General features: G+C 43.4%; 4 protein-coding genes across 4 annotated transcripts in view; 3 read left to right on the forward strand and 1 right to left on the reverse strand.

The window, feature by feature from the left end:
* The first annotated feature begins 9,907 nt into the window (after window positions 1–9,907).
* Window positions 9,908–11,986, forward strand: LOC126564311 (CCR4-NOT transcription complex subunit 10). The gene is made up of 3 exons (XM_050221313.1): window positions 9,908–9,993; window positions 10,065–11,534; window positions 11,613–11,986. The coding sequence occupies exons 1-3, from the start codon at window positions 9,908–9,910 to the stop codon at window positions 11,971–11,973; spliced, it is 1,917 nt and encodes a 638-aa protein (XP_050077270.1). The 3' UTR covers window positions 11,974–11,986.
* Window positions 11,987–12,829: 843 nt separating this feature from the next.
* LOC126564988 (glutaminyl-peptide cyclotransferase-like) overlaps window positions 12,830–27,908 on the forward strand; it is a 194,660-nt gene continuing 179,581 nt past the window's right edge. Inside the window, exons 1-2 of the mRNA XM_050222122.1 lie at window positions 12,830–12,913; window positions 13,004–13,964. Of these exons, the coding sequence (XP_050078079.1) occupies window positions 12,830–12,913; window positions 13,004–13,942 (1,023 nt within the window). The 3' untranslated portion in view covers window positions 13,943–13,964. The remainder of the gene's footprint in view (window positions 12,914–13,003; window positions 13,965–27,908) is intronic.
* Window positions 16,788–18,653, reverse strand: LOC126564773 (sphingosine-1-phosphate phosphatase 1-like). The gene is made up of 4 exons (XM_050221879.1): window positions 18,255–18,653; window positions 17,934–18,184; window positions 17,345–17,517; window positions 16,788–17,205 (listed from the first exon to the last, which is right to left on the reverse strand). The coding sequence occupies exons 1-4, from the start codon at window positions 18,643–18,645 to the stop codon at window positions 16,788–16,790; spliced, it is 1,233 nt and encodes a 410-aa protein (XP_050077836.1). The 5' UTR covers window positions 18,646–18,653.
* The window catches only part of LOC126565837 (histone acetyltransferase KAT7), a 56,478-nt gene continuing 48,105 nt past the window's right edge, over window positions 19,536–27,908 (forward strand). The window contains exons 1-4 of the mRNA XM_050223047.1: window positions 19,536–19,588; window positions 19,663–19,855; window positions 19,918–21,926; window positions 21,987–22,181. Of these exons, the coding sequence (XP_050079004.1) occupies window positions 19,571–19,588; window positions 19,663–19,855; window positions 19,918–21,926; window positions 21,987–22,181 (2,415 nt within the window). The 5' untranslated portion in view covers window positions 19,536–19,570. The remainder of the gene's footprint in view (window positions 19,589–19,662; window positions 19,856–19,917; window positions 21,927–21,986; window positions 22,182–27,908) is intronic.

Below are 27,908 nucleotides of genomic sequence, written 5' to 3' on the forward strand. Positions count from 1 at the left end.
GTAACGAAACGCAAACAAAACTTCTTATTAGGTGATTGAGAATAGCATGGTATATATTTTTTAATTCAATGTTTCTTTGAAAAAAATGCTGCAACATGTAAATCGTTTAGTGTCCTCAAAATTTGCGATAACAGGAAAACGTTTACCCCAGCTAAACAGTGCATTACAGCCGTGCCCTAAATTCAAATCCCCTGATGTAACATATTTTGCTAGCATTTGACACTAATAGGGACAACATTTCTTGTTTCGTTAATCGTGCAGAACATCGAGAATTCGAACCCTAGACATGGCCTCAACGGCCGCTTCTCATAGAAACAAGACCTCCCGCTTGCTCCCAAAAAACAAGCATGAGCGCATCACACGAAATGTTCCTTTACTTGCTTGATGGGTTTTCTCGACCCACAATTCACCACTGAAAACGTGCAGAAAAACCGATCCAACATAATGGCGCGGTTGTGTGGTGACTTCCGAATCTTTCCTTCCGGGTGTCTAGCACCGCAGCACCCACTAATTCGAATTGCCCGCGTGAGAACGGCAACGCTCTTATGTCGTCGCCAGCCAAACGTCGACAGCATGGCGCACGAATTTCCTCACACCTAGAGCCCGCGCGTCGTTAACGCCAACCATTTCTGCTTCAGCTTCACACGCAAATGCACTTTCCACCTCCACACACTTAGGATACAAGCAACACGCGAAGCTAGGAGGGACACTACTGCAGACTGTGCAATATGTGTGTAGTGCTTATTTTCATCGGCGCCATAAGCGCCATATCCCAAACGATCTCGCTAGTTCCATCTATTTTGCACCGTCCTTACTACTCGAAAGGAAAGCTATCAATAGCATATAATCATTAACAGTGTGTAATTGCACATAAATACATGCTTTCTATGGCAAGAAGGCACGATGAGCACGTCGAAAAAATCCTACACGACAGCTCTTACAGCGGGAGACCCATAAGGTGCCAACCACCCATTCGATTGTGCAATTGTTGCGGTGGAGCGCCCATTGCCGTTCTTTAATTTATTTAACTTATTACCCGCGCACCACGCGAAGAACCGGAAATGGAAATGAAAGTATCCGGCCTGAGCTTCCGTCAGTGTCAAGTGCACCACTGGCGTGGTGCATATATAAGCTTCAATCATATTTTGATTAAGTTAAGCGCTGTTATGGACCAACTCATGGGTTTCCAACTAGCTCGAATGCTCCATCCAGGGGCTATATCCAGTACGGTCCCTTCCAAGGCGAGTAGTAATCGTAGCAATGGTGATCGTGAAGATAAATGTAGCCATTATTCCTTCTCGGCGACTAGGTTGCTACTCAGTCTTGTCAAAAAAATCATTTGAATTAGTTCTTCGATAGAATTTTGTCCAACAAATCTATTCGGGTACTGCTAAAGTCAGTTTGAGGACATCTTACAGGACCAGTATTGTACAATAATGTCTTCACCGATTAGACGAATATTTTAACTCAAATACTCCCCTGGATCCAGGCTACACAATGATCAAACCAACAGACAATAAGGGTTCGGTTTTAATTCGTCAGTTTATGTTGTCCTATTTATGGTCAGATAACACTGTAGGGTAGTCGGTATCCCGGTCGAATCTCGAAAGCAGGCCGTCTACTAAAAGGGGCAAGATGATGTTAAACTGTCACCTGTCGCCAGAATCGTCTTCTCGGCCTTCTAGGACACGCCCCAGCCATCTGATGGCTTACTAAACTTGCTGATACCACGTAGATGGATAATCAATCCTCACTATTTGTCTCTACTGTACTCAGGATATAACTCACTATTTCCAACTACTTCATTCAGGGATAAAGCTCATTCATTATAAAACAAAAGTCCTACAATTTATTGGCAAGATCATTATTCATCTGAGATTGCTAACAATTTTCAGATTACAAAGCAGTTCGTGCCCTGCCGTTACAGAGTATTATTAATTTAATTATCTTATCAATTTAATTATCCGGGTGCCTTTAGAGGCACATGCTTGTTGATCGCACCCCAGCTGTTCTTATTCAACGATGTTTGTTTAGTGCGTTTTTCCCACATTCTCGTCATATTTACATACGGATCCAATGTCAGAACGTCATTCCATCCTAAGCCATGGGTAGGCAGGGTAAGCATTTATCAAAGCCAAAACACATGTACTGCGACCGCGTGCATAAGCCACAAAACGTAAAGCAAAACAACAATTGATGTACTCCAAAACAGACATTCTTTTCCCACAATCTTTTCTCTCCGCTCTAGCGCTGATAGTGCTGTGTGATGAGGATAAGATACCTAAATTGAGCTAAATTATTCAACAATTAGCCGGTCGGATTGGAATTCTATCGATGTCACACACTGCTCCAGCGGGCATCCAATTCATCGTCGTGATGATGTGTGAAGGCGGTAGTAAAAACATTTCGTCTTTTTTATCCCACTGTCTTTGTCGACAAACATGTTCTGGTATTTGTCACGGGCACCCTTCATGACATATTAATACACGTATCGTTGTTCGGCTCTGTGTGCTGCCTTGCTCTCTTTCGCAGTCGCTGGATGATGCGATTAACATCGATAGCATTAAATACTGCTATGCATTACGATGCTTACAGTTCAATACTCTGCCCGCTGCTCGATTAATCACAAGAAGGAAGACGAAACGGGATGCTTTACACTGTGACCAGCAGCGTATCAACTGACGAAGATGGACAGGCTTCCACTCGTCAATCAATTACTTGCTCGATTAATCGAGAAATTCCACGCCTTTTACCCGTCCAACGTAGCAAAATCAACTGTGGACAGATAATAGAACTGATTGTGAAAAATGTTAACGAAAGCATTAAACGCGAATGGAGCTTTTCTATTGGAACAGTAAGCCTAAGTTTTGTAATTCACATGCATACTTGAATTATGTATTTATTCTTAAATTATATCTCTATGCAACACTACCATTTACCAACAGTTTGAGCACTTTAGCTTCAACAACTAGGTAACAATTTATTTTTTATCTCAACGTGCTTTCGGTTCCATTCTTTTTTTATAACAATAACATACAAAAGAAATTGAATAATCGCATGCATTCCATTGTGCGGCAAGGGATATACGATGACAAAGAAACATTTAACCAGCATTTCTGGGATACACACACAAAACCCGTCGAGCGATATTCGAAATGGTTAATTGGATAACAGGGAGCTGTGGGCTGGCGAATGCCGCGCTAGGGACCACTTGTGCTAAAGCATACCGAAAAGTGAAAGAAATGCTGATGGCACATTTCAGCAGCATATGGCAGAATGGCGACAAAACATTAATTGGCTCCACTGAGCGCACAATTTATTGAACTGCTCTTTCTCTCTCTCTGGGTCCCCCTTCTGCATCAATATCAACTTCACTCTGTGTTTGGTATATGATTTAGTGCGTTCAGCTTCAATGACTCACATTAACATTAATGGAGTTTTTTTTTCTTTCAAATTTTCCAGCATTTTTATTTATAAATTGTTTTTGCATATTCTATATACTGCTGTTTTTGTTCTAGGGCGATTTAGAGAAAATACAATTGGTATAGCGGTTTAAATAGAAAAAAGAAAAAGACGTTACATTTTTCTAAAGCATTTTTTAAAACTCGTTAAGGTCTGTTTTAACAGCATTTTGACTACATAATTATGAAATAAGTTCCTATTCGGTGTAGGTATGCTCTTAAAAGTTCTATTGATAACTCCTTCGATCATTTAGGAGTCTTCTGGATCGACAAGGCACTCATAGTTGTTTTAAGTCAATTGAAGAGGCTTAAATATTTTTTGAAAATAAATATTCAAGTGTCGTAATATTTTGTGATACCAATAAGTCTCGTAAGGCGTTAGTTGCTCGACATCCGGTAGCATAACAGATCGTTAAATCGAAAAGAAGAAATTATTTAACGGAATATTGTAGCCACATTATCTAGCAGATCTATTAGGCCACATCTCGTTTTATTCTTCTGTGCTAACGAATCTTCTAGGTTAGGCCGGCCAACTATAAGGGTCTACTAGACGCACGAATACCCCATCTCATCTAATAAACTCATCCAATAAATCACCGACTTGACGCAAACCCTTAAAACATTTCAAGAAACGTTTCTAACGAATGGGAATCTCAACTAATGATAAATTGATTTTCTACATTATTACGTAGGCTGCTATTCATATTACTGGCCTAATAATGAAGATGCAGTTATTTGTCATCAAACAATATTTTATTATTTTTCAAAGTCTTCTCCAGCATGAGTCATACTACTGCGTCCGAGAGGTAAGGTGACATTGGATGTCAAATTTCGCGCGCCAAAACTAAAGGACATCCCAACAGTCGCGTTTTCCACCTGCTTTGAGGAGTGGGAGAAGAGGTGGAAGAGGTACATTGCATCGGAAGGAGATTACTTTGAAGGTGATGGCCTTCATTTGTCCCAATATAAAAAAAAAAAACATTTAAGAAAAAAACGCTAAGTCACTTTATTTTTCGGGCACAGTAGTACGTCACACATCGTATGGTCAACAAAAAAAAGAAAGCGAAAGAAAAAAAACCACATGCTGGCCAACTGCATACTCATGTTTCTGGATCAAGCACAAAACGGAACTAACGCTTCCTCTAACCGATAAAGCAATAAAACGGGCGCGTGCTACACAAATCACTGAGAAATCTTCCTATCAGCTTCGCAATCGAAGATAACAGTGCACCAGCGCACCCATCGTACGTAACCACCAGTATATCTGGATACGGGAAGGTGATGGTGGACCTTCATCCGAACATGGGAATTGTGTTCCTTTCCCGTGCTCCTTCCATTACTCTTTCCCCCTCAGCTGATAACGTAATTCAATTAGACCAATCAATCTTTTATCTATTTTATTTTATGTTGTACGATTCCGTTGCTGCTGCTGCTGTGATTCGGTTAACAGCCTCACGAGGGTGTTCTTCGGTAAGCAAATAGCAGGTTGCCCGGAGGTTGCCCTTACACACAGAGCTCGAGATGTGAATCTACTATACCCGTGTACTCTCTTTCCATCGAAGGCACTCACTCGGGGGTCAAGAAGTCAATGACCGGCAAACATATCTCCTTTGCATATGGAAATGCTGACGGCAGCACGCACGAGCAGCAGCAAGCAGGAGGGATTCAAACCCCATTCCCTACTACAGTGGGAAGTGAAAGCGATCTTAGAATGGCGATAAATTGACACATCCACGTACAAACATCGCCACCAACATGGACACACACCACTAAGGTCAAATAGTGAAGGTTGAGACAAAAAGAAATGGAAAAAAGAAGTACAAAATATATGACAGCTATTGATGGTAGGTTTTGTTGGTCCCTCGCGCCCGTCCATCGGAATCACACACTCGATTGATGTCTATTAATCGACCTACACGGTCGGGTTGGGTTGGCCCTATCTCACCAAACACCCAACGGTTCCAGCCAAGAGGAGAAAGCCAGAGCTTAAACCAAACCGGAGGCTACGAACAAATGCGGACGAAAATTCACCCTTACGAATTGGAAACAGGGAAGGTAAAAAGTTTAGACATACACACACACACACACACACGCAATCCTTGTGCCTTGGAGCTAAGTCCGTTTTGAATGCTACCCACGGGGGTGCTGGGGAGAGCATGCAGTAAAATGAAGTGACCGCCGTTTGATATCGACGATGTGACCGATTGACCTATCTGCAAACTCTGGCAAACACATATTACACGAGCAAACCGCAAACAGAGTTGGAAGAAGAAAGTGTTGCACGCTCCGCTACAGAAGGAGGCCAATTCTTAATGACGGTTAATCTTGCGCTTGAAATATGCTTAGAGCAAATCGCTATAATCACATGATAAATTTGAATATTGTCCAGCAATTTTCTCTTCTTTTTTTTTTTTTTGAGGGGAAAAGAATTCATGCAGCGGGTTGAGTTGCATATCCAAAGGAATTCAAAGTTTGTTTTAATCACCGCAGGTCAAGTTTTCTTCGGGTTAAATTGGAATTAAGTCCTATGCAATTTGTTTGGTTACTTTTGAAGATGATATCGGGCAAGAGGCAGCACGGTGTCTGTTCATCACATCTGTTGCAAAATTGTGAACAAGTGGACAACGCTTTGAAACTCTCCGAAATTGAATCCTAGAAAGGGATCTGCTATATCGAAGGATTTGTTATCATGAGTATGAAAATGCTGCAACAAGGGAGCTCCAAGCGCTCATAAGAAATTCCATTATATGATGTTACTTCGAACTGAATGCCAAATCCCACTATATTATTGCAAACTTCCACAAGAAGTTTACAATATTCCGCTATCAAGTGATTCAAAAGCTCCATTTTATCGATCCAAACCCTTTATACCACTGATGACTGATGACCACGTTTCTAAGTAGAACACCGCAGCATTCACATGCATGTTTTTATTCCATATGTGTAAAATAAATACATAACACTGCTCAGGATTCTTAAGCTAATTTAAACCCGTCAGAAAACGTTGTGTGCATGATCAACTCTGATCAAAAGCGTGCTCAATAGAGAATGCATTATTATTTCAGATGGTGCTTGGCTTGCCTGTACGAAGGCATCTTTGCAATATCCCACCACTGGTTCGACACATTCTCCATATTGCGCGGAATAGTGAAACATCTGCTGTGAGACCTCCCGACAAGATGATATGGATGGGAACTTCCATCGCACCTCGAATGAAGGAAACAACAAAACGAGAGCATAAACTCTCGTCCATTCGAGTACGTACCGATCCGTTGTCTCCCATCTCGAAATATGGGGCTTTAACGAAAGAGCTGAGGTTGGAAAAAAAAACCCAAAAAGGTTAGAGGATCCACGCGGGTTGTTCTCGCTCGCGCCCGCTTTCGCTTGAAACCTACATTTGCGCTGAGTTTCGTGAACATGTTGCTGCTGCTGCTGCTGCTGGTGCTATGAACACGACCACAGAAGTGTGGATGGGAAGAAGGATAATAAACCAACCAACATGTGAACATCTTTTTGTGCAAGTAGAATACGGAGCTTTGGTGGCACTGTTTTCGGAAGGTGCTACTCAATTTTCAATCGCAATTTTGACTTGAAACATATCGTGTCCACACCACCAAAATACACCCGCGTACCAGTGGTCTACGCTACCCAGATGGAGCGGAACAAACTGGGTCCCAACAACCACTTTTCGGGGTCGCTTTCCATATCCGCTATATCACACCCGAATCTTGCGTAAGTGGTTGCTTTCCGCAAAAGAAGATGTTACCGTGGCCCCCACGGTGCGATCGTCTTGTCTGATATTGCAAGCAATTCCACCACGAGAGAGGAGGTCGTAATTTGGAAGGAAAAGCCAACAAAACCGACGCAACACCGGCAGCGGCGTGGACATGGGAAGTGAGAAAACATAAAAACGCACACACACACAAACATACAAAAGCCTCCGCTCGGAAATTCGGACCCTTGGTGTAGAGAGATAGAAAGATCTCGCGGCTAGATATACGCGGCGTGGCGTGCTTTATTGAACCAGTTCCGCCCGGCGTATCTAGCGTGTCCGCCGATGATTTTCTCATTCGAACCATTCATTCTTTCATCTTCATTACTGTGCTGGAGAACAAGATACACTTTGGCCTCCCGGCCACTGGTAAAGGTTAGGGTTTTGGTGTATCTAGTCGAGCATCTAATGGTATTTTGTTGCGAAGTTGAACTTAATTCAAGGTTACATTTAATTGCTCCGTAAGCCTTCCTGCTATTCTTGGGCTGATGAAGACTATGGACTATGCCTCGATGTAATGGGCATTATTACTTTGACTATCGGACAAGAGCTTCGTAATTTGTAGAGCAAACGTGTTTTAAGTACCGATTTCTTCTGACATTGCTGATTACGATTCTCAGCATAGGGTCACAAGGTGTCCAATACAGATTGAATCGAAGAACTTTCCATCCGGTAAGAAACAGTCCTCAACCTTGTCAGGAAAAGCGCTCTTTAACTCTATCTAAAATTATCAAAAATGATAAATTTAAAAATTTATTTTCAAATAATACTTCTCACTACATGCATTACACATATAATGACCAAAAAATGACCATGTTAGAATTACTCAACTTCCCCACTAAATTTCGCAACTTCGCTGAACCAAAATGGACACTTTGATTGGCATCGTTAGATTGGCCGAATGCCGCTGTTAGCAAATTCGGCAAATTTAAATCTCCCCTGTGCTGACTTTTAGCATATCCGCGAAGCGATGCTGCCAACTCGCATCTCAGAATCAGAGAAGAGAATCGAGAGAACATTCTCTTTCAGAACACAATCTCGGACCTAGCAACGAAACCCTGGCTCAACATAGCGGCTACGCGCGTTACCATAACTACCAGCGTGGATTCGTCGCTCCATCTCTACCAGCTACTTTTGCAATCTAAGGACGCTTCCAATTCCCCCCCCCCCCCAAACTCCCCATAGCTGATGGACGGATATGTAGGAAAGCATCGTGTCCAGCAGAATTAGTTCCAATCATTATCATCACCGTCCCCAAGCCCCAGCCTACTGCAAATGTTTCAAAAATAGGCGAAATGTGTCGGATTGACCATCACACACACTCCATGCGAACAAAGTGTAGAAGCCTTAGCAGGCTTGCTTTCTCATTCTAACCCGTAGAGCATTGATCTATGCTCGCCGCACCTATACATCGAAACCGGGTGTAACTTGAATGCGGCCGATAATTGTGATGGTGTACGTGAGCATAAACGAAAGCCTCGCATCCGAGGGCTTAACCCCGACAGCGTGGAAAGACGGCGGTCGCGGCGTAACATAACCGAAAAACTGGCTGGATTCATGTCCCGTTTGTCTCTATCTCTTTCGCTCTTTCTCTCTAGCTATCTCCCTTCCGTCTTTTTCCGTTCATTCTTCTTTCTATCCCGTTTTCTATCGAACATTTCATCCGTTCCTTTTTGCCGTACCCAAGGCGAAGAATGGCGCTCACAACGCCAAAGTTTTTAATGCTTCATATACCGGGTTATTCCTTCTATCCTCGCCCCGCGTTCGCACGCTATTCGCATATACGGGAGAGCCAATTTCGAACAATTAAACCCATCACCGCCGGACTGAACCAACTTCGTTCGTACCGGCCCGAAAAAAAGTGCTTTGATAATTGATCACTTCCGAGTTCACGTACGCACAACTGTACAGACAAGGCGTACATGATGTGCACGACGCGCTGTTGCGATGATGCTTCACCCTCCCCAAACGCACACACACACACACACATGCAAAGCAAGTCCTGACGCGAAGCAAACCCGGTTTTCACGGGGCTTTCTTCTTCTCTACCCTGGCCAGCATCCCTGGGATGCTTGTGCCCAGGAACCCGGCAACTGAGGGAGAAATTCGCTTTAAAACCTACCTTCACACGGATGGATGGCGGGCACCGTTACACTTTCACACAGATTAAATACACCAAAAACGCACTACACACGATACACCGGATACACGGAAAATTGCACGAAATTCGATACAAAAAGCCACAATTCACGCTCGACTCAACTTTAGCACGAAATTGAAACAAACCGACATGCCATAATGGGGGTTGCGATGCTTTTATAGCATTTTGACGTTTTCCGTTGGAAAGGTGAACAGTGGTCGACCACGATGAAAATTGCACTCATTTTAAATATTTCTTTTATAACTAAAAAACTTCCAAATTGTAAGCTTTTTGTACAAAAAGATGTGAATACTATAGCAGTAGTTTTATGTATTGTAAACTCTCTTTTAAGTTTCTTAAAAGTTTCAAATTTGAGTAAAAACATGTAATAAATTACAATCCAACTGTTACTGAAAATGGCCCAAATTTGACATCACATCACACTATGGGTTTTTGCTTTTTTCTTGCGCCTCCTGTGTAGTGCAGACGTTTCGCAGTCAAAATTTGTTTTTCAAAACAAAAGATATTTTCACCATGGCCGAAGCAAATTCTGCAAAAAAACCCACCCTAACCGACCAGGAGCGAGATCTGGAACAGCAAGCATTTATTGAGTTTCAAAAGTAAGCCTACGCATATCAATGGGACAAAAGAACATCATCAGGTAAAACGCCTTTTTTCCTCTCTCTTGCAGAGCTGACTACCATGCATGTTATCAAACACTGCAAAAGCTGCTGAAAACGCAAGACTCCAACCTGAAAGTGCTGCACAACAAAGCAGTGGTAGAGTTCTACAACAGTGATCTTCGCCGGTACGATCAATTCCGTTCGGCCATGATCCAGTTGACCGGGCTGGTAGGTGAGATACGTACGGTGGAAGTAAAGGATCGCGAATCTTGTGCCGCCTACGTGAATCAAGCCATCGTCCTGTACCATTTCAAGCAACCACAAGCAGCACTCAAGATAATGCTGGCCGTTATGTCCCATTTTGATCGGTTGGATGATTATCTGCTGCGACGTGCCGGTATCTTTACCGTCCATCTGCTGCTCGACACAAACCAACCGAAAAAGGCTAATCGATTGCTCGGAATGCTACAGAACCGGTTGGGCATACAGGTGTACGCTATTCTAAGCGATTCGGATGAAGATGAACCGTTGATAGACAATGAAAGCCGTAAGGATATATCCGAGCTACAGTTTGAAGAGTTCCGGAAAGAATTTCGCTTGATCCTGATCCGTTCTAATTTGCTTAATGGCAAGAAGAACATGTCGATCCCACTGGAAGACACTTCCGAGTACTCTATTCTTAAAGGACATCAGTATTTTTTGGGCAACGATTATCAAATGGCAGCGAAGGAATTGTCGAAACAATTCACCAACGAACCGGTCAGTGTGAACAAGCACGGAGAGGATCAGAACACCATTCTGGCGAACAATATGGGCGTGATACACTTTTCGGTGAAACATTACGCGCTTGCGGCACGCTTCTTTCAACAAGCCCTGCTGTTCGACAAGTCAGCCACGGAAGACACATCCACGGAGAAGGTTGAAGGTTCACCACTGTACTGTGTCGGTGCAACGAAGCGACCGGAAATCCTCTACAACCATGGTCTTGCTTTGCTCCATCTTCAACGTCCCAAGGAAGCGTTCGAATGTATGCTGATTGTCCTTAACTCGAATCACAACAATCCCCGGCTTTGGCTACGTTTGGCCGAATGCTGCATTATGGTCCACCGGCAAGAGAAACAAACGCAAAACACCAACATTTGCCACGGTACGGTCGGTAGTGGGGTACATCGGAAGTACGTTCTAAATCCGGTACCTAAAACGGCCGTCGTCGATGGTGATCAATCGCTAGCCATTCCGGCTACAACGCTCGAGTTTGGATCGTTGTGTTTGCGCAATGCAGTCACATTATTAGAATTTCACGAACCGGAACTAATCCGGCAATCGGAAAGCACCGATAAAACGGTACCGTGGGACAAGCTATTCGAAGGTGTACCATGCAATCCTTCCTTGCCGATGAAGTTGGCCTCGTTCAATAAGCTCAAGTGTGCCGTTTTGGCCGCATACAGCTATGTGCTAAATACTCTTGGAGAGTATACCTTGGCACTGAAGCATGCGAAACAGCTGTTGGCAATGAAAGATTTACCGCAATCGTACTTGTAAGTAACAACAAGCGAAAAATTATTCAAATGGAATACAAATTAAATTGAATTGTATCCTTTTTTCTTCCAAATTAGATTACTGTCACACATGTACGCAGCGGAAGCATTAATTATGATGAACCGACCACTGGAAGCGATCACCTACTTGGAGCCCAAATTTATCACCGACCTGTCCGGTGATGATTTCGGTATGCGAGCATCACCCCACTGGAACATCAATTCGGCCGAGGCTGCCCGTTGCGTGATGCACTACAATCGAGCGGTGGTATCGTTTCTGATAGGAGATTATGAGCAGGCCAAAATATCGATGGCTAGCTGCAATCATCCACTAGTAATGCCGTACTTAAAGATGCTTAACGTCTACCAGGAACTCTTGTTAGGAAATTACGACAAAGTACAGCTGCTGATACGGTACGATACGCCACATTTGATTTAAAGTATTGTAAGTAGGGAACAGAATAATAAAATAATTACAAAAAAAAATCCAAAAACTAAATGAGTAAACTGATTTTTAATCATATTCCATGCAACTCATAATGATGATATTTTATTAAACTTTTGCATAATCTCTTCCTTTTTTTGACCTTAATATTTACTAATCAATTGTTTATTTTGTGATCAATCGTTTTATTTTGCATCTGAATAGTCTTTGTTTTAGAAGAGATTCAATGTATGATCGGCATTGCGGCAGCGAATAATAAGCTATTCGTATGAATTATTTTTAACCATAACAAATCCTAAATTATCAACTAACTTTTATTAGTTAGACAACCAATAGGCTCATCTCTCTTGAAATTTTCATGCAAATATGACGAGCAGACCAAAAGTGATTAGCTTATCCCGTAAAATGCAAACTCCCATATAAAAAGTTTGACCTACCCGTAGTAGGTGATTATAGAAGTAAGCTGTATTTTTGGTCATATAACCTAACCTCTACCCCGGGTGGGTGGTAATAGAAGCAAAAGAGTATTTTTTGACAATGAAACGACGCGAAAACTGATTTTTAAATGTCATTTATAACGATCGTTTCAAATTTCGCAGGATGGCAGCTTGACAGTTGACGATTCAAAGTGACGTCCTTCCACTTCCAAAACAAATATGCGTGGAAGAAAAGTCACAACACCTCCGCTGTCTCGGAAAGTTGCTCATCACAATCGGTTCGTTTGTTTGGAAGGAGGGACCACGCACGGACCCGTTCAGACCGTGCCGTGTCGCGATTATTCATCTAATCATACTTTTGAAACACGCATATCAATCAAGAAGGGGTGTGCAACGCTTGAAAAAAAAAAAAAATGCCACGAGTACATATCATTCCGGTGCTGGTTGTGATAGCATTCCTGAACGCAAACGCACAGACGGGAAACCTAAAGAATGCGGTAAGCTTTATCTAAGCACGCCAGAATGGTACCAAAGACCTTGAATCCGCTGCATGCTTGTTTGTAATTACTCCCGATTTTTCTTCCCAGCAAAAGCACACTCCTTCCACCGTGTCGACCAGTGGCCTTCAGCAATTGGCAGTAGATCCGATGGCACTATTACCACAGGCGTTGGAAAATATGCTCGTAGAGCGTGTGGTCGGTACAGTGGGTCACGAAAATGTGAAAAATTACATCGTGGAACAGATGAGGCGGTTCGGCTATTCGGTCGATTTGGACGAGTTTGAAGAAACCGTACCGATTCTGGGTAAGGTTCGGTTTGCCAATATAATCGCATCGCTCAATCCGAACGCGGAGCGTAATGTGGTACTGGCCTGCCATTACGATAGCAAATATTTTGCTGGTCAAAAGTTCATCGGAGCCACGGATTCGTCGGTGCCGTGTGCGATGCTCATCACGATGGCGGCCACCCTCGAACCCTACCTACGGTCTGTGAAAGCCAAAACGGACCTCAATTTACAGTTCATATTCTTTGACGGTGAAGAAGCATTCCAGCAGTGGTCCGAGAAGGATTCACTGTACGGTGCACGGCACCTTGCCACCCGGATGGAACAGGACGGTACGCTTAAAAAGATGGATATGCTCGTACTGCTCGATCTGCTCGGAACACCGGAACCGAACTTTTACAGCTACTTTTCGGAAACGGAAAATTGGTACTTACAGCTAATTTCTGTCGAACGGAGGTTGGATGAGTTGGGCCATCTGGAAAACTATAGTACGAGCAGTGTTTCACCGACACAGAAATCGATCGCGTACTTCAAACCACATTCCTTCTCGGCATACATCGAAGATGATCACATTCCATTCTTAAAACGTGGTGTGCCCATTTTACACATCATTCCAAGCCCATTCCCGGACGTATGGCATAAGCTGGAAGATAATGGTGATATCGTGGACGTACCGACGGTGCGCAATTTGATTCGAATCTTTTCGGTGTTTGTATGCGAGTATTTGAACGTGCCGTTATGACGATCGAGGGATGAATTTTAACGTCCAATTGTATGTACTTATACAAGCAATGCTTTTATTTTCACTTTTTTTTTGTTAAATATTTGAAAAGAAGACAATAATATCGGCTGGATATTAACTATCCTGCTGCGAAGAGCCAAATTTCCTAGCAAAACACATATCACGTGTTACATACACTTTTTACTGTGCAATAAACAAATTTTGTTGAAAACAAATTCAATTGTAGTATCGCACCTAACAGAAATCTCTTACCGAAGTTTTATTGTTCAGTCCTGTCCAGTCAGGTGTTCAATTTATCAGCTGAAATGTTATAAAAACCATCGCTCGCACAAAAATAAACACCCAATTACATTCGGCTGTAAGTAAAAGCTAAAAAACCCACACCCCAATACCTATATGACTGACCTTGGATGCTGGTGGTCATGCTTGTTGGTGGGAACGATCGTAATCGATTCATTGTTATCGCCTTTCAACACGCTAAGCTCGTAACGCATGCAAGCCAGTTTCCCAAAACCGCTTCGAAAAAGGAGGACCACAGTAATTCTTTTAGAAAATTGAGAATCGTTTATATAAAACAAAGAATAGCGCAACCAGTATGATAGAATGCAACAACTTTTGTAATCATGTTGAAGCAATTGCAAAATTTTCGGGTGGATTTGTAAGGTACGCAAGGTACAAAATTACCTGAGTTTGGAAGGAGAGACCTTCTTTTCTAAATGAACTTGCCTTCCAAGAGATCTTGTCTTGCAAGCGACTGAGAGATCGCTAATAGGCTTAGTCATACAACCCTCATCCATCCGAACATGTTCGTAATCGAAGAGTCGTTTAAGTCACCTTATCCACTAAGGTCGTTGTAAGTCTTTGGAAGGATCTCTTTCAGATTCGGAATGAAAGATGCTTACGGATGCCCGTCCCGTACTATAGTAGTGCTTCCTTGCTCTGTCAGAAGAATTAGGGGAAATCTTCGCCGGAACCAATCCGGTCGAAGTTGAATACTTCTCCTGGCTTGTCCAGGAAAAAAGGTTAATCTGTCCGACCTGAGCGAAGCGGGAGACACCCGGGGTCAGGCTTGAGATTCGGCTGAAGTTTGGCCATTGCCTTCCCTAAGGATGTCGGTCCCGCACTCCAGTAGGGCTTCCCCACTCCGTTGGAGGAATTGTGGGAAATCGTTGCTGGTTGTACTTTGCTCCGCGGTTAAGTACTTCTCTTGGCTAGTCCAAGAAAAAAGGTTAACTAGCCCCACCTTAGCAAAGCTGATGACAAACGTCGTCTCAATACGTTGTCAGCAGATACGCGGATCCACTGGTAGAAACTAGAAAAATTCCTGGATCCAGGAAAAACCTGGTTTGATCCAACTAGATCTGACGACGGAGCAAGTAACAGTGCGAGAGTACGGAATCTTGCACTGCGCCCTGTACATAGAGGCCTTCAACAGCCGGATTAGCTTCCCAGTATCATAGACTGCCTTGAAGTTGAAGTTAAAGAGGGAGGTGCGTAGGTATCTGACGCACTTCTGAGGTATCTACCGAAAAGTGAAATTTTGGTGTGGTGGATTGCCGCCGAAATTTGTAGCAAGGGCAGGCAAGTCTGCAGAAGGGCGCCACCAAACATGTGGTCTTAGTATATTTCTTTTTACACCTTTGAAACATTTTGTCAGCTGTGGTAGATACTTACTCCTAGACCGAGGCCGAACAGTACACTTTCCTAAATTTACATTAGAGCCATTCGAATGTTATAAGTAGAGAGATACTACTAACTATAACTTTTATATTTTGAAAGGAAATTTAATCAATGTTTATTTATTTCGTGAAAGACTCGCATCCTCAGCTCTCCTTCCGTGTGAACAACCTGCCATTTGCGAGTGGATAAGAAAACCGCTTGTCCCTATGGATGTCGTTTAATCTGTTTTTCTCGTATCTCCTTTCGATACTAACCACCTTGTCTAAAATCACTAACCCTACAGCGTACAGTTGTACTGATATAATTGCAACCTACAAGCAGCAACCTGCCATCCAACACGGATCACACGGATGCACAAAACGCTGCGTCAAGTTTGCGTGTCCTCGACTGACGACGTGTTGCGCGCCTTGTTTAGACTAGAATACTTTTGCATCCGAGCGGTGGTCCTACGGTCCACCCTGGGTGGACGGTTGTTGTTGACTTCATTTTTCAATTGCTTGCTGCTACTGGTGGCAGTATGAATTTCTTGTTTCGTTGCGATGCGATGTGTAAGCTCTGTAGTAAAAAGGTTTCCACCCTTACCTGCCGGAATCGGATACAATGTTCACTTGTACCCCTTTCGTGTTCCGTTCCTGTACGGTATACTTGGTGAGACTTGTGATTTGATTATTACTGCTTGTTCTAATTGCTACGTTAAGCGTACCCTGCTTTTTTTAAAGACATACAAATACAAACGATGTATTATTAAGTGGAGAGGAAACTGAAGCTAAGTTGTTTTTTCGCTCTTTCGTAACGATCAAGTTTTGTCTAGATTCTGAGGCATTCAACAAGAACGCAAGACAAGATTCGACTGGAATTCATTTAAGAGTGGAGTGAAGGCTTTAACAGCAAAGCTAGCAAAGAGAAAAAGGTTTACAAAGATAGTGGAGTACGGGTGTGTGTATGTGTGTGCCAATAATAACCGCCAACATTAGTAGTACCATACCCTGTTTTCGGTACACTCTCGCTTTTTGGCTGGAAGAAATGTGATTCAGATGTGTGTTTGTGATGAGTTTCTTAAATTCTAAATTGCTCACTGTTGTTCGGCCATTACGTGGATGGAATGTGCGATGATTATTTTGCGCTAAACGCACTTTTTGGTGTCAGGTGCCATTCTGGGGGGAGGTTAGATTTCGGTGTAGAAATCCGGTCGACCAATGTTTAGCAACTTGAACACACTCGGCAGCAGGTACTGTGTGTTGAATCCGATCACCCCGTACGTGAACAGTTTGTATGAAAGTTCGACAATAATTTTGTTCTTGTTTTCTAGCGTATTTTCCGACTGGCGCAGTTCGTTTTTGTCCCGCCCGAGTATGAAGCAAACGAATGCGTACGAGATCGATTTGGCAAAGGCGCGAGATGCAACGATACAGCACAGTCCGAGTACGGTGCGAAGCAGTAACAAGCCGAACATACTGTAGGAAGGCCAGATGATTTCGTACGGTGGTGGTTGGGCGGGTTGCTGAAATTCTCCCAAATGGTAGTGGAGCCAAGCGCCAAGTTCTATGCCAGCACAAACGCTAACCGTGAGGGCCGTGTCGCCGCTGTAAGAAGGAAAAATATAGAGAGAAAGAAAGAGAGAGAGAGAGAGAGAGAGAGAGAGAGAGAGAGAGAGAGAGAGAGAGAGAGAGAGAAACGTTAGTAAGTTGATGTAAGAGATGTAGTTTAGCGATTCGTACGTACCGTGTAGGGGTCCATTTACCGGGGTCGGGATAAAATACGATCAGTAGAATTGATATCGAAAATACGAATATTGGCGACCAGCGGGAAGTTACGATTATTAGATCCAATCGGTCAACGATGGGGATTAGTGGGATCATTAATAGTACGACCAGTACCAGTCCTGCAAGTATGTCCTGCAAAAAAAAAAAATGTGAGAAATATGAAAATAAAATCTTTCAAGTTGGTGTACGACTAGCGCGATTTTGGCTGCCTTTTTGTCCAAGGTATACCATCGAAAAAATCTTATCTTTCATGCTTCATCGTGCAAAGGGCCTTTTCCTCGGAATGGAAAAAAGGATATCTTCTGCCAAAGGGGCCTTGTCGTAGTCGCAGAGACTTTGTCGTCCATATTTTATCTACTAAGAGTCCTAGTAATTAAAGTCACTTCTAACTTCTACCAACAAAATTTACAGTGTGTGGGACATCATTTACCAAGAGACTTTACAATTAAGAGAGGCCTCTTCGACCAAAGGACTGTGCAATACCAAGAGACCACATAGTATAAAAAGCCTATGGACCTCTTATGCCTGGAGCTACTGATACCACTTACCAGCACGCTATGCATTCCCAAATAAACACGGCTGACGCATATCACGGCACACCATACACAGGCGATCGCCAGTCCAACCGGCATCGAGTAAATGTATCGATCGTACGTATAGATCAGCACGGAAAAGGGGATCGCGACCGAAACCATCGCATGTGTGGATGGCATACCATATTCGAGGCCCCATTTCTTCTGCAACCGTGCCGCTGGATAGGATGGTCGTGGCCAGCGGATGATATCCTTAAGGCTTTGTCCTACAATAATTGGTCAATGTCAGCACATTATCATCGATCATAAAACAACCGCTATCTCCATTCATATTACCTACGTACATAATCGCTGACCATACCATAACGACCCGCCGCCCTACGGCACTGTCAATGTTCCAAAACCAGAACGGGATAAACGTGGCGTAGAATATCTCATCCCCCAGCTCGGTACCGATGATGAACAGCACGTACCAGAAGTAATTCGTCACCCGATAAGCTTTATCATCGTTGTCATCGATCTTCTTCTCATTCGCGTGATTCACCACCGCGTGTCCATTGGCCGGTGGTGGCGCACCTTTACCGTTACCGATGGCTGTGCCATTCGGTGCACCTGTTCCATTGGGATTCTTGGCTAGAGGGTTGGTTTTCTTGTACTCGATTCCGAAATATTCCTGTACTTTCACAACAAGCTCCGGGCTTTTGAGGTACTCCAGTGTTGGATGCATTTTTGTATTGCAGGCGCTACTGTGGTTAGATTAAATCGTACTTAGCTGCGAGTGTCGAAGGAAGGAAACACTCTACACTATCCGGGATCGTTTCGGCAACAAAAGACACACCGCTAGGGTAGAAACACACCAGTTTGGCTTAATTTGTAATCATTTTGAAACGTGAAAAAACAGGAGGACACAATCCTATCCGCGGCGACTGCGGCAAGAATGTTTATCATATGAATTGTAAACAAGGTTTAATCATGTTTTCCGATGTTGACAGTTGAGTGAGTGGGTCAAGATGTCAAATAAGAATTTATAAAATTTTTTTTGAAAAGTTCAGTTTTGTTTTTGGAGTAATTGAGCTTTAGTTGGTAATTTATTCTTTTAAATAAATAAAATACAATGTTATTGCTCTTCGTTTAAATTAAAAAAAAACTGCCGGCACGATGGCGTAATCTGGCTGTTGTTATTTTTTCACGAAAATGACAGCTCCCTCGGCAAACGTCAAACAATATATAAATAGACAGAAAAAAACAAACGCACAACAAACAAACAGAAACAGCTTTCAGAAAGAGCTGGCCACAATAAACCTACAAATTGCAAAAACATTCGCTTCAGGCCTGAACATCCAAGTACTTTGGTGAAGTGCAGGAATGGCTTAAAGATTTATACAAAAGTAGTGAGATTTTGTGTAAAACAAAGGTGTAAACTAAGCGTTTAAAAGTGTCTAAATGTTAATAGATAACTAAAAAGAAGAAGAAGAAGATACGCAGTGGCCTGTTCCGGAAAAGCTTCACCGGATGTTGGATTTTCATTGATGCCAATGGATTGTTTCAAATAGTTTATATATTAGTTGCGGTTGTGTATAGGAAAAATAATAAAGCCTATCCGTCGAAGATATTTGCTTGTCTAAGCGAGAATCAATCGAACCGTGAAAAGGATGCCTCAGCGTAAAAAGGTAAACATCTCCTACATAAACCATCGTACGCTTGTTCAAGAGGCAATTCTCTTTATCGTTTTTAATCATTGCAGTCGACAAGTACGGAGTCCAGCAGCGGTAGTTCATCCGACTCCAGTTCCAGTGGATCCGATTCGGGTAGCTCGGGAGGATCCGATTCCGGAAGTTCGAGCAGCGAAAGTGATTCTTCTAGCTCGAGGGAACCATCTCCCCGTCCTACCCAAAGCAACAATGCTGCTGCACTTGCCGGAACAAGCGGTGGGAATGGTAATGGAACTGTTTTTTTCTTTCTGTTACGTACTATTAAACTTTTGATCATTTTATTTTAGCCACAACACCGAAAACGAACGAAAAAATCGTAAGACGACGAAGTTCCGAAGTTGGAAGCGCTGCAACCAAAGCGGGCAACCAGAAACAGGATGGTGCCAAAGAAAAGCCACTCCCCGGTAAGCAGCAAAAATTGTCCAAAAGTTCCATCTCGTCGAGTGATGACGATGATTCGGAACCGGAAACCGGTAAAGTGCCGCCATCTGCTGGCAAGAAAGGTCAACCACATGCGGATATAGCGAAGAAGAAATCTGTCGCTTCTGTACAGGGCAAAGAAAGGGCACCGGGACCACCACCGATCGGTGGTGGGAAGGTTCCACCATCCGTAATAAAGCAGCAACATCAACAGAACCATCCAAACTCAACCCCGGCTACAAAAGGAGCCGTAAAGGCTAGTACGGTGGTGAAAAGTCTACACAAAGCGAACAACAATGGCGCCAGTTCAGGGACCGGGGTGAAAAAACCAACCCCCAGTGGTGCCCAATCACTCACGACACCGGCCAGTAAGGGTAAAAAGAAAAGCATCTTTTCACCCGTCAATTCCTCTGAATCGGAGGTGGAAACGACGCCGGAAAAATCGGATATGCAAGACAGACGAACATCCAGCTCGAGCTCTACTAGTGGGAACGTGGTTGCATCGGGTGTTGCGAGTGGTCCGGATGTTTTCGACAAGAATCCGGCCGCAACTGGTGGAACCACGGGTGGCAGCAACTCAACAACTGCATTACAGCGTGGCCGCGGACGTCCTCGTAAAGCATCACAAGTAGGCTCACAAAGCATCACCGCCCCAAAACCGGTTGGACAGGTGAAACCCCAAACGGGTAGCTCGTCGGGTGGCATGAATAAAGCCATCAGTCCTGTGTCGGTTCCCTCGTCCAAGCCGATAAAATCTCCCATTCGGGCACTGTCCTCCGCCACGTCTAGTTCGAGCGGATCTTCTTCCAGCGGCTCGTCCGACTCGGATACCGAATCTTCGGACGATTCATCCCCTTCGATCAGTGCGGCAGCGGCACAGAACTACAAGAAATCGAACAACACCATGAAACGGGTGCTCGAGCGAACACCACAGAAGAATGACACTGCCAAGGATGGAGCCGGAGCAGGTTCGGACGGTTCGGAAACGGAACGGTTGAAACAAACTCGCAAGTTAACACGTTCAGCAAGTACGCGCAAATCGAAACACTTGCTCGGCAAAAACGCGTCCGAAACCGATTCCGATGTGGAGAGTGTGAAAAATTCGGCCTCAAAAAGTCCCGCTAAAAAAGCGCCCTCCGTTCCGTCGAAAGGAAAGGCCAAAAATAATCTCACCAATTCACTGTCCAGCAAAAGGGCAACCGATAGACCAATCGCAAAGGAAGTATTGGTCGAGGAAGCTCCAATCGAGCGTCGCTGTCCGATGGAAAGATGCGATTCAATGGGACATATGGGTGGTCAGTTTGAAAAGCACTTCACACTGGAAGCTTGTCCAATGTACCACAACATGTCCATTGAGCAAACGAAGCAACTGATGACCGAGCGCAAACTGCACGAAGATGAACGGCGCCGTGCTGTTCCGGTGTACGAAAATTCGAAAAAGATTCAAACACCAGAACAGAAGCTGTACGCACAGAAGATTCGTGATTTGCGGGCACGCTTCAAACCGTCCACACCGCCACCACTTTCCGAGCGCCCGAAGTCATTCCTGGATCGGGATGGGAATGAAATTAAGCCCGAACCCAAGCTGGAAGGCATTGTGCCGGATTACGATCTGCAGCTGTTCCGGGAAGCGCAAGCACTGGCAAGCGAAAGCATCGAGAAGGAGCTGGGTGATATGGTGACCGGCAAGGGCACGAAATACATTTCCATGGGACGACACTGTATGCAGGTGTGGTATCAGTCACCGTATCCGGACGATGCGACGAGGTTGCCGAAGCTGTATTTGTGTGAGTTTTGCTTGCGCTATCAAAAGTCTGAAGTGGGCATGAAGCGGCATGCGGCTAAATGTGTTTGGCGGCATCCACCGGGTGATGAGGTAAGGGGGAGCGAGCGTTGTGGAGGGATATGCTTGATGCTAAATGTTTAATCGTTTCAGATTTACCGCAAAGGTAAGCTGGGTGTTTGGCAAGTGGATGGAAAACGACACAAACAGTATTGTCAGCATCTTTGCCTGCTGGCCAAATTTTTCCTCGATCATAAAACGCTCTACTACGATGTGGAACCGTTTCTCTTCTACGTTATGACGCTGGCGGATAGTGATGGATGTCATACGGTGGGATACTTCAGCAAGGTAAGTGGTTTTCTGTTTAAGCAACTAATAATGCATTTGGTATACGGTACCTACCACTGAGAGATCTGCTTAACGTCATTAACCTTTATTTTATTGCTGTTTGTAAAAAGATAAAAATATGTAAATGCATAAACTACATCGCGGAAATAAGTTTAAAATGTAGTTTTAGTAACCTGTGCCTTAAAACATCGGGTATCCTTCAAAATCTGTGAGCAAAGCAGAGTCTGATGGAGTGCATGAACTAGAAATCTTTTTAGCAACGACAGCGCCACCTATTGGTCGCTAGCGAAAGAGTGTGCTTGGAGCGGCTATGTATAGAATTTGAAAATGTGATAATTTTTTTTGTTAGGCAAAATCTATGTATAAAACATGTTAAAACATTAACTAACTAGTAAGATAACAACTTAAATAATAAATCTTATGTTAAGTATGTTTACGTTTTGATATTTTGTAATCCTGTAGAACACAACACTAATAATCAATTTGAAACGACTGCGCTTGGTTGGGTCTTGATGGCGCAATTTTGAAATAATATTTACCAATTATAGACTTTAAAAAAAATGCTTTATTTCGTCTCTTGGTTTTCTTTCAACCTGATATGAATTTATTATTTTTTAATGTACTCACTACTCCTAGGAAATTCAAATAATTAAATGAGTGTGTGAGATTATGATTGTAAGAACAGTTCAGTGGGTGAGTGGAAGCGATGTATGTGCCAAGGTGAAGAGTAATAGAAGATTCTTATAATGCTATATCCATGTCTGGACTCTGTTCAAGATGGAAAACTTTCAGCCAGAACTGAACTGAAAAACAATTTTGTTTTTGTAATGAGAGGCTTGAAATATCTACGAGTAGAGTTCAGATATTCATTTCTAATCCATCTCACAAACCCATTATATTACGACTTCAGTTGATAAACGATCCAATTACTGAAAAATCCTTCCTTTACTTCTTTCACTGTGTTATTGTTTTGATTTAAGTTTTTATTTTGAAGGGTTTTAATCATTCAGCCCTTACACAGCCCTTATTCAACACATAAGTACGGTTTAAAATATAATATTAAAAATGGTAAGGCTTCTTTCTTTTGGTAAGCCACGCAACTAAAAAGTCAAACACTCGAGGCCGCTCCAGTAATGAGTTTTTGTTAGCGCGCGGTTTTCGTCCAGAGAAGGTTAAAGAGCTTGTGCGAAATGGCGCACGCGAAAGAGCGAGCGAGAGAGTGAGCAAATAGATAGAGCGCAACAAGAGTAAAATGAGACTTCAATTACAATCATCATGATCATCGGGCAGCAGCATCGTCGTCGAGCTCGTTGCCAACACTCGTTATCCTGGCGTATCCTGGCACAAGGATCGACTGTGAAGGGTTTCAGAGCGCGGGGTCGGTCGGTATCGCTACTCTCGGTCTCAGTCGCTAACGATGGTAAACGCCCGTGTGTGTCTGTCGAGGCCAATGACCGGCGTTATTCGCAAAACCGGGAGAGTTTGAAAATCGTCCGCGCCGTGTCTATCTTTCCCGTCCGCTTGGATACTGCTGTCCGTTGCTTTGCAATTCAACTTCGATTGTACTTTACGTTCCTCCTGCGATGATGTATGTGCCTTTCTGTGTGTGCGAGAGTAGAAATATATATGTATATTGTTGAGCGTAAAATATAGTGGAAGTAAAGATTTTCACTTCCTAGTTTCCATCATACCGTCGCCAGGCAGGCAACACTCGGCCTCACTTCACCGTCGGTGCTCGTTATCATCTCAACGGTCATTCCACCGATAGAATCGAACACAATCAGGCCCCCCTCATCCAACGGTCAATGCCATTCTATCTGTGGTTAAATTTTCGTCACAACGAGCTCTTCCGATGGATGAATGGTTACTGCTGCAGACAGTGCTGGGTGAAGGGAAGATGCACTGTACTCTTGCGTCTGTAGACGAAGCACACTGGACAAATTTTAATTACTTTACGCTTTATCCTTACCTTTTTGTGAAAGAGTGCAGTTGTAGTGCACACCCTTTGAAAGGAAGTTTTGGGAGTGATCTTTTATTAGATAGCGTGAAGTTTAATGGTTAGATTAGACATTAAGATGAAATTTCTTTAGTAAATTTAAAATTGATTTAGTAAATAAACAAAGATAATGATAGTTATGGCTATAAAGGCATGTTCGCACCATGCACTTCATAGTGAGCAGTCTGCTAATTTTTCAACCTCTTCACCGTCAGTTTGTGTCGATCTAGCAGGAGATCTTTCACATGTTTGATTACTTGTTCTCATCTCTTTACAAAGGCTTTCTTGACACAACGCTAAATCTTGGCGATAAAGCTAAGCTAGCTTTTGGAGTGAAAGAACTAAGGGAGCTTCACCAATGATTTGCTGAACGACATGCGGTAGAAATGGCATATCCACATTCGTGGCATTGATGAAAAATCCCGTAAACGTATCTGCTTTGTTGCTTTTCGCATCCTGTGAGCGCGTAGTCACGTCGGATGTGGCATATGCTTCTATAATCCTACGCTCAAACTATTGTCGCATTTATTTTGAACAATGCTTTATGGTATTAACATCGTTCTCGTTCAAAATTCGCAATCGAATGACACTTTTCTCATTACGGTCGATAAAGAATCCATTGATCCATTGTTGTTTGAATTGCAAAAGGGATAACAGTTGAAAAATTGATGTTTTTTTTTTGTTAAAAATTTTATTCCCCTTCTATTGGGTAGAGAGAGAGAGAGACACAGCCTTGTTTCAAGTACTGTCGATGACCATTTATTACGTTTGACGGAATGGATCTTTTTGTCCGTCCGTCCATAAATGTATTCTTGAAGTATATTTGAGTATAATTGACTACAACAGGTTTAGTCTTATGTATCTGATTTTAATTGCTAATTGCAATTGTATTTATTTAACAAGAACATACTAATAATTTAATGAGTTTTTCTTTTCCTCATTTTTGGTACGTAAATTTGTCACTGTTATTAAACGTATCATGAATTTAATCAAAAATTAAGAAAGCACTTTGTAACGCCAAATTACGCCTGAGGTACCAACACTGGTGTAATCGAAGTTTCGACCGAACACACCTTTATTTGAACAGCGGTTGTTTCGCGTACATTCAACCAGGCGCCTCCATCATTCAACCGCCGTCGCATCGGGGCTTTGTGTCGTTGTGTGTTTTGGGGTAATTTTTATCTTGCGCAAAGACGCAACCTTGGTGAGCAAAAAACAACACTCTTCCCCAAAAAAAGAAGCATCCCTGCCCATCCCAAAATTGGGAATCGATGGAAGGTAAACATTACCGGAAGTGGAAGGCATCACACGTACTTCCGATCGTTAGTCTTTGCCTTCTCGGGATGCAGCAAGGATGCAGCGCTTTTGGTTATGTGTTAGTGCATGCAGTGGTGCGCTGCTGGTGTTTGTGTGGCTCCGATGGCTTTATGTGTATGGTTTGCGTGTAGCCCGGGATAAGGCTCGCCTGGGATGCCTGGGATTCATGGCAGCCGGAGCATCGTACGGCTGCAATGAATTGGTCAATGAACTTTGCGTCGCTCGGTTTCGGCAGGATCGAATGTTACTGGTGGACGGTGCGGAGGCATGTAGGTCGTTACAGCGTCGTCAAGTAGCTAGTAGTAGTAGTAGTAGCGGCGAGAAGACTCAGTACATCCGTTCAGAAAACAGAAGTATGATGGCTGTTGCCTTCTTCTCAACGCTCGAAAACGAAGGAGTAATGTTGGCTTTTTTTCGTGTGCGTCACCCCGGCCACACACCACGTCTATCGTCTTCGGTAGCATCGTCACCGTTGACCGCACCAGACGTCTGGGGTTAACTTTTGCAACTGGTCTCACCCCTTTGCGGATGGCCGCGATCATGCGGATTCTGTCTGGCAGTGTCTAGACGGCGGCTGCCCATACCAAATGCGTCCCGATTGCGTCGTTTGAATTACCGATTCGGTGTAGGTTGCCATGTCGAAACGACCATGATTCGAAGTACCAATGATGCACAGGTTGGAAAGGTATGTTGTGCTGTGGCGTTGTCCTGCCGAACACCGAAAAAAAAAATTGCAGCAGCCGCAACTATTTGTGCGCCGGATGAGTAAACAGGAAGTTTCCGGCATAAGCTGGTGAAAGGTGTGAGAGTTAGTAAAATTCAGAACCCTCCACCCCTATTCTAGCAGCATCAGCCGTTTCGGTCGTTTATCATGCTTTGCAGAAGGGAACTCCTGTTCTTCAAATTCTAATGCTGGGTTCCTGTGTAGTTTGTGATATATTTTTAAATCAGATTAATATTTAAGAATGTTGTTAATAAATGTTAAGAAAGCATAGAAAACTGTCTTTCCCATATTCTCATCTAAAGGAAGGAAAAACATTCAAGAGTTCAGAAATACAGCAAGGAAGCAGAAGCATTCCGGGAGGGCATCCTTGTTTTCTCTTCGATTGGGATGACCTGGCCTTATTGTTCAGTGCTAATTTACAAATGATACACGTCTCAATTTGGGGAAATCCAGAGGTAGAGGCGGCAGGTGCTTCGGTATTCACACGGCAGGACTGGGCTTTAAATCCCACTCGAACCGGCCACCGTAGTGAGAATTCACTATTCAACTAGATGGTATCAGCAAGTCTAGTAAGTCATTAGAGGACCAACGTGACCTAGAAGGTCGTTAAACCAAAAAGTAGAAGCGGAAGGAGAAGGACATCTATAGCGCCCACAATTTTAGCCTGATTCTAATGTTAATGGTCAATACTTTCGTTGATCGATTTAGTCCCCTTCGTCTGAAATTATTCACCATCAAACGGTTGATCCAATTGCTGATTAACTTATCAGCGGAATAGGCGGCCGCTAAATGTTTATTCGATGAAATTATTTAAGTTAAACATTAAATTGAAAAATATAATATATTTCTCGTAAATTCACCCAAAAGTTCTCTTCAAACCCTGTTCTAAAGGACCCTCATGCAAGGACGAATCGCGTCCTTTGTCCTGTTGGTTTTGTTTTGTTTTATTTGCAACACTGCTGATGAGATGTTGTCGATATTAATAAACGATGGTGACAATGATTGTGAGGGATGAACATTTTTCATACCATTTTTTATAATTTATTTGTACAAAAAATCCACGTTCTTCCCCGTACTAACATCTATTGCTACCATTGATTTAAGAGAATGAAACAAATCAAACGGTATGGCAGACAGGCAAGTACGCTGATGCTGGTTTACCGCCCAAGCATCGTGACCGAGGGCATTAGCGCTCTCGCCAAAGGGAGACAGGATAAAAGAGAAGACAGATACAAAAAAAAAAACTTTCCCCGACTGTTGCAAACGATGCAATCAAAATTTCAATGACCCCAAACAGGCGCGACTTCCATCGGAAGGAAGGTTGCTGTAAAATGGGTGTTCGTCGGGACGCGTGTCTGCTGATGCTTCTCGCATTCTGAGTGCTGCTGCTATGGTTTCGGCGATCTCTTTGTATATGTGTATGTGTGTGAGAGAAAAGGAGACAGTAGTGTGGCTGTTTTGACTGGCAAGGACGCACAGGGATTAATTGCACGTGGGACAGAAAAGGAGAGCGTCATCACAGAACGGGGAAAGGATGCCAGGATAACACGCAGGAGGAGGTACGAATTTGCGAATATACGTTTGGGGTGCGCGGTTCTTCCGCTAGATGCCGATCACGGTAGACAGGCTACAGGGGGGTGGCGAGGAGGGGGACGGATGAGGAGGAAACGCAACGGGAGAAGGACACGTC

The sequence above is a fragment of the Anopheles maculipalpis genome, chromosome 3RL (genome assembly GCF_943734695.1).
Source record: "Anopheles maculipalpis chromosome 3RL, idAnoMacuDA_375_x, whole genome shotgun sequence".
Classification (NCBI taxonomy): domain Eukaryota; kingdom Metazoa; phylum Arthropoda; class Insecta; order Diptera; family Culicidae; genus Anopheles; species Anopheles maculipalpis.

Bases quoted from the DNA above. Each gene is read 5' to 3' on its own strand.
- LOC126564311 (XM_050221313.1), top strand. From the start codon at position 9,908: ATGGCCGAAGCAAATTCTGCAAAAAAACCCACCCTAACCGACCAGGAG. The intron at 9,994-10,064 runs GTAAGCCTACGC...TCTCTCTTGCAG, and splicing joins GCATTTATTGAGTTTCAAAA to AGCTGACTACCATGCATGTT. The intron at 11,535-11,612 runs GTAAGTAACAAC...CTTCCAAATTAG, and splicing joins GATTTACCGCAATCGTACTT to ATTACTGTCACACATGTACG.
- LOC126564773 (XM_050221879.1), bottom strand. From the start codon at position 18,645: ATGCATCCAACACTGGAGTACCTCAAAAGCCCGGAGCTTGTTGTGAAA. The intron at 18,185-18,254 runs GTAATATGAATG...CAATTATTGTAG, and splicing joins GTCAGCGATTATGTACGTAG to GACAAAGCCTTAAGGATATC. The intron at 17,206-17,344 runs GTACGTACGAAT...TCCTTCTTACAG, and splicing joins GGTAAATGGACCCCTACACG to CGGCGACACGGCCCTCACGG.